General features: G+C 45.2%; 1 protein-coding gene across 1 annotated transcript; it reads right to left on the bottom strand.

The window, feature by feature from the left end:
- Positions 1–3,558: 3,558 nt before the first annotated feature.
- LOC117151712 lies at positions 3,559–6,940 on the bottom strand. Its single transcript, XM_033320948.1, has 2 exons — positions 5,712–6,940; positions 3,559–4,052 (listed from the first exon to the last, which is right to left on the bottom strand). Exons 1-2 carry the CDS (start codon positions 6,917–6,919, stop codon positions 3,932–3,934), a joined length of 1,329 nt encoding a protein of 442 aa, XP_033176839.1. The 5' UTR covers positions 6,920–6,940; the 3' UTR covers positions 3,559–3,931.
- Positions 6,941–6,946: the final 6 nt, after the last annotated feature.

Below are 6,946 nucleotides of genomic sequence, written 5' to 3'. Positions count from 1 at the left end.
GATACCGAGGCAACGAAGAAAGTTCGTGTACGAAAATCTTGTCCGAAGATTTAGTAGCTGCTAGGTTCGTAAATCGATCGATCTAAAGTGTATAAAACTTATACTAAATTAAGCATATCTTTGTATTCAACGGAATTACGGGCTCGTTATTTAGAAATAGAAACGCGATAGCGAATAAAGAAGAAAGTCTTGATATTGTCCTTTATTCTTGCAGTTTTTATCATCAGTGACATCCTACGACGATCGTACCGCGAACCTGTTGTCCTATTTGAATAAATTTTCACGCTCGCCGTATCATGCCCATGCATGGTTACGTTTGGAACGTAAATATCGCCGAGATCTATTTTATTAGCATAATGCGACGATAGCGGCGCAACTTTCAACAGCTTAAATGTCTGCATTATACGAACGGCATAAACGTACCTGATATCTTCCGCGGATATTCAAATTCTTCTTTTTCAACTTTATGAATAAAGAGCGTCGAAACAGACTTGTCGATAATCCGTTAAATTTCGATCTTTGATCCTGGCGTAAGCAGCGATTCTTAAATTTTATTCTTCAATTTTACAAATGCTCTACGTAAAACGCGTAAATAAAATCGATTTTCAGAGTCGCAGATATTTACTTGAAAACAGTTTCATCAGCTACATGAAAACGTTAAAGATACTCGCGTCGTCTCTCTTGGGAGCGGGTTCTATCGTAATCTTTAAATCGTAACGCAACTATGCTTATAATTTCACAGGATTAGCTTTAGACGCTAATACCGTTATGAAGTCCATCGCGTCAAGTAAATTAAAAGTTAACAACGAATTACGGGAAATAATGTTCACGATGGTCGATACGTGTGAAATCTACGTATATTCTGCTCCAAACGTGTTCTATGCAGTGTCCTACCACGGTGCATCGTACCAAGTTCCAAGTTATCGCGAGGATTTGATGGTCACAGTCCGCAACGTCGAAGCTTACGCGCACCGCGATAGAAAACGAAGAAAACGGTCGATCGATATCCAATAAACATCGGAGGACGGAGAATCGTTTCCGGAATTTCCTACCGAACGCGCGTTCGTCGAATCGTGCTTTCCTATATCGCGCATTGTAAATAAATCGCGATTATCGCGAATAAACAATTATTACGCGGGGAAATCACCAGCGACCGCGCAACGATGTCTATAGTCGAATGCGATACAATCGCGTCGTGCTCCACTCTCACTGTTGTTCGTCCGTGTTTTCGCGGAAAATATATCAAAATATTGCAAGTTAACGACCGCTACCTGCTACCTTTCGACATAGGGGTGTACTTACCGTTAGAAGGAAGCATCGATAGAGTCACAGGGAAATGTACGGCGATTGGCAATTATACTTTCGTCGAAACTGGGCCGATTCTTAATCGTTAGGTCAACTACGTAGAAATTCGTCGACGCGTTAAAATTTGCTTCGCGTCCATCCAATACGTTGAAACGTAATTTCGTGTCAGCGCGAAAACATCCAGCACCGAATACGATAAAAATTCTACGAGATTGAAGTACTCGTCGTACGATCCGATATTTGGAAATAGCTTGGGCTGTTGTTCGTCTTAGTTGGTGGTTAATCGAGACTTTGGTCTATACGATCTACTTTCGATTCTGGCGGAATTGTTGGAATAGCTGAATACTCGGCTTGAAACGTCGTTTTCAAGCACCATCGCGTCCTTGCCTCAAACTCTCGGACTATGCGTCAACAACGTCCGCTTAACTATCAACTATTAACGAAGACCTAGTTACGGTCTATATAAAAAGAGAAAAATGATCGTAGAAACGCGGTTATCTTGGCGAACTTGGATACCTGGCTGATTTCGCGAGATATCTACGGAATTCGTCAAGGAATGCGAACAATGTCGTCAAAGTCGATCCGCTCGTGAATCACAGCGCACATCGACGTTGCTTCGCTGTGTCGATACTGTCGAGAGGAGAGATCAAGGCGCGACGTAGCAAAGAAAGGAAAGAGACAAGGAGAAACAGAGGGAAAGAGGGAGCAGCAACAGGTGGCATCAAAAATTCATTCGCGATGCCCGTTATCGACTACGACGGACAGCTGTTTCTGGGGATCGATCGCCGCTCTTAATTGTAACAGCGAACGGTCCACGGCACTCGCGTTATCGTCGACCTGTTAATCGTGCCCTGTCTCGCAGAACGAGCTTCCCCTTCGATCGTGTCTGATATCTCGGTCGATCGACGGCGCCCGACCATAGTCGCGTTGGATCGCTGAACGCGATCGGTCAAGACTAACGAACAGAACGGATTAACGATTACGATCGACGAGACGCTCTTTTATAACATTATCGACGCGGTTTGCCTATAAATCGCGATCGTACGACGAACGTTGGAACGCGAGCATCTTCTATTTCATACGGACGCTATAGTTTGAATTTAGGGCTAGAACGAGAAGAAAACGTCGTGCGAAAGCAAATTGTTGGTTGAGCGTTTGGCAACGGTGCCCTGCTACGTGGAGTTTTATCCTTGTCACGTGCAAAATGGTCTATCCAAGCTACGATCAAAGAGAATTACGGTTAGGGTTGAAAATAAAAGCGGACGGGTAGTAGAAACAGGTATCCAAGGCCAAGTTTCGTTTGTCATGTCGTTAAAGAATCATCTCGTATAGAGTATCGTATACTTTTTTGTATATCGATTCTTTTTTCGTAGCACAAGTACAGCCACCGGATTCTTTTACAGGGATTCGTACGATCGATTTCGGACTCTCTGTATTTTCAGATTTCAGGAGCTGGTTGACCCGACTACCGAGTCTTATCGCCGGATAAGAAAAACGAAGGTCGTCCCTCTAGCGAGGCTAGCAGGCGTGGTTTTTGCGTTTGTAGGTAACGACGCTCTAGGGGTAGTATTTCGACGGTAATCGCAAAGTCTTTGATGGCGTTCCTTCGAGAAAGTTAGTTCGTTAAATCGCTCGTTCGTTCGCGCCTGGTTTTATCGAATAATCTCGTTCTCTGATATCGCCAAGTACATTTGAAATATAAGTGCAAGAGCGAGATATACATAGATAAAACGATATATACGTAGACAAATATAGAAATACTTAATGAATATAGAAATCTTAGTCTCCTACGTTACAAGTTAGCTTTCGATTACACACTTGTTAGTTAAATTAAAGAAATATGTCTAACATTGCGTAACAAATAACACGTTTGACGCTATGACAAAGATAAAGACACTCGACTATTAATAAGTAGACGTAGAAACGAGGAGCAGAGAGTTCGATATCTAATTATTTTAGCCTTCCAACGAGCTATCTTCGTTAGATCATCGACAATCCGTACTAAGAATCAAGAGCTCGATCGAATAATCGTCAAAGTTTCCAACGATAAGCGGAGAAAAACAATTCGGCCAATTCTCAAATAAATACAACGATCCCGGTAACAGGTTATTTTACGAAGCTATATTTGTACGAGTTGGTACGAATCTAACGCTAAATATAATCGAGAAACGAGCAACGATCACACGCAGCAATCGTACATGGTACGATAAAAGCTACTACCACGGTAATGTAACGGATTCCTTACTTATCCGTTGTTTTAACCTTTATAAAGAAGCACCTGGTAAATCAAACGCCGTAACTAAGGTGAGTCGTAAAACGTATGCGCAAAGTACTCGGGTATTTCGTTCTTCGAAGGAAGATGTATCGAATTCGGTACGCTTGTTCCATCTTCCCGAGAGTACGATAAAGTTTGATTCGCGCGAACAACGTTACCTAAGTAAGATGGTCGATCTATAAAATAAAACTTAAATTAAGCAAACAGTCGTGACTCACCTTAGTAAATCCATTTACCGACCTCGTATCTAACGTCTAAAGCCGTATTCGCTCGGCCAAATTGCACCCGCTCTACTTTCCGCCAGTCCGGCGAAAGAAACCATCTCTGTCTCTTTCTCTCTTTCGCTTCGCTTCACGAATCTATCCAATGAATAGCCTTGCCCAGTAAATAGTCCTTGGTGCAAGCGAGCACGCTGTTCGAGTCCACGTAATCCATCAGTTGTCTACCCACGTTCACGAAGAATCCCAAGGTCCTTAAAAAACCCATAAACACTTGGCGAAAATAGAAAAGCGCGTCGTGCGCTCTATTCGTTTCACGTGTCTCGACTTTTGCCATCGAGGATCGTCGACCTTGATCCTTAGTCGTCGACGATCGACTGCCGTAATCCCCCATAAATCGTCGGTAGGTGACGGGAAATAACGAGGGATCTCCCTCGGGACGTCGAGTAGCCGACTTTTTTCCCGTTCGTTCGGTAACCGACGTCTCGACGATGTAACCGTGATCGTTCCTTCGATACCGATTATCATCGTTCGTAGTGGACGATCGTTTCCAGGCGTTCCATTCTTTTCGACTTTGCAGCCGTTTCCGATTTTTGCTCTCCGATTTTAGGCGAACGAGACCGCTTTCAGCTTCTTCGACGACAATGGGTGATTCGCGGCTTATCGCTAGACCGCTATCTTGGTATCGCTTCGAACGATATACCGTTTCCTTCGAATCGTCGAGTCCAGTTCCGTACAAGCCTTTCGCGTTTCCTTCCAACCACCCTTCCTCGCTTCTCGATAGATTTTTGACGCCGTTCGTCCAAACATCGTCGTTGGACGTCGCGTATCTCGCGCCGAATCTCGCAATTTCACGCAGAGTCGTCGGGTTATAGAAAGAGGCGCGTTTGCTTTTCGACGGAGACCGAACGAACCGGCTTCTTGTCCGATCGTTTGCGTCACGTTTACGACGTAAATTTCCCTGGTAATTGTCCCAAGTATTTTGAAACGCGAGATTCGACGGACCGAACTCTCTCAGGCGGAAAACATCGCTCGGTTTCCTACTATTATCGACTCGCTCGCTCGTCTCGGTGTTCTTAAATCTCCGATTCAACGACGCGATCTCTCCGAGAGGCAACGAACGAGATCGTTTCGATGGCTCTAGTCGCGAGAGCGTACCGGAAGTAACGCGATTCGTCTTCGAGAATAGAAGTTTACAGCGTCTATCCACTCGGAGATTCTCCGACTTTCCGCTAAGATCGCCTTCTGCTCGAGTTCTTTCAAATTCCGCGTCCATCCGCGCCATCTTCTCCGTTTTCTCCCTCGGGGACGAGCGATCCTCCCGATTCTCTGGTTGTTCTTTCGTCGACGAAGATGAAACGAGCAACGAGACTCCTTCGACGTGGTCGACGATTGGAAGCCAAATACCTTTCCGACAGACACAGTTTATCGATCTCGAATCAGAGCCAACAGCGTTTCTCCGCTCGTTCGGCCAAACTTTCGCTTTGCTGGTTTTCGAACGTACGTCGGAAGTTGGGTCTTCGACGGTCAGTTTTTTTCCCTTTCGTCTTTCAAAAATGCTGCTCTTTGATGTATTTGAAAATTTGTCCACGTTCGAGTTTCGAAGCAAGCGCGACGGTTCGATGAAACGTTTGTTCGCGAGGGCAGAGTAATCGTGCTGCGTATCTTTGGGAAATGCCTGTTCGATCCGATCGGTTGCAGGATCGATATCCCTCCATCCGGAACTCGAGCATAACTCGTTCGATTTAAACTTCGTCCTGCTAGTTTTCGACCGTGTATTCCAACTTGCGAGTTCTCGAGCAAAGGCATCGCTAGCGATCTTCGACGTTTCCTCGATATTCGCGTCTACGGAGTTCGATATTTCGGAGGAACGTCTATCACGACGCGGTGCATTCCTAGGAAATCTTTCGTACTCTACGGGATCGTCGTTCTCAGGATTCCGAGTTTTCACGTTTGCTTCTAGTTTTGCTTCGCCGGTTCCCGAATGCGTATCGAAAGTCGCGGACTTTTTAACGGAAACGTTCCATTCGGTAGTCTTTGAATTCTTGCGCGAAACTTTGGAAATTAGTTTCGAAGCTACCGATTTCATAAAGTTCGCAGGACCGTTGTTCGTGGTAGATCTAGAAATTGAATTTTTTCTATTCCGCTCGAACCTTGTCACGCTAGATCCTAGACTCGCATTTGAAACTATGTGTACAGATTTCTCGATAGGAGTCGCGTCCCTCGCACCGATATTCTCCAAAATCTCCTTTTCCCTCGTTGAATTCAGCGTTTCGCTGTAGCTAGATTCTCGCCTATCGATAGGAAATTCGATCGATCGAAAATTCACGTTCGTTCGCGTCCAGTTTTTCGACGATGCGCGAACACGCTTGTTTAAGATTTTCGAAATTTCATCTTTCTTCTTAAAATTGTGCCTTCCGTAGGATCGCTTATTACGACGATATCCTCTACTACCTATCCTCGTACGATTTGCCAAATTACTCGAGACCTCGGCGAATCTCCGATTCGATCTCAATTCGGACAAGTTATTCGATTCGGACGCTACGTTTTCCGTGTGTTTCGAGCACGGGCTAAACTTCTTCTCCCAAGTCTTCGAAATTTCTCTCTCCTTCGTAGATTTTGGCGTTTCTTTGCCGCTGTCCGCCGTCAAAACGGCAAGTTTCCTTTCTGTATTCTTGGGAAAGTTCGCGCAACTCGTACAACGATTGTTCTTATTACGCGTGAAATTCGATTCGAGTCCGTTCCATCTCGACTTATACTTTTGCGTTATGCGCGAGTACATTGTCTTGGAATTTCTCGACGTGTCCAAAATTTCCTCTTTCTTCGTAGAACTCTGTATCGCATAAGATCGTTTGCTACGATAACGCGTCCCGCGGTTTTCTATCGCGATAACTCCCCAATGGTTCCAGGGCTCTTTTTCGAAACCGTCGTTTTCCACTGGTAGAAAATTCGATGGGTCGATCGACTGGGACGACGGGATCGTGGCGTTTGTCGCGTCTTCCTCGTGATGCAGAAAGTACTCCGCCCAACAATAGCCGAGAGCCACTTCCTCCTCGTACATCTGGTAGATTCTACGCCAATATTTAAGCGTTCCCCGTATCAGAGCAAAGAGATCCATCATTTCGCCGGCTTCCGCCGGCGGCAGCGG

This window comes from Bombus impatiens, unplaced genomic scaffold (genome assembly GCF_000188095.3).
Source record: "Bombus impatiens unplaced genomic scaffold, BIMP_2.2 scf_0377, whole genome shotgun sequence".
Classification (NCBI taxonomy): domain Eukaryota; kingdom Metazoa; phylum Arthropoda; class Insecta; order Hymenoptera; family Apidae; genus Bombus; species Bombus impatiens.
This window is presented reverse-complemented; position numbering and strand designations above follow the sequence as displayed.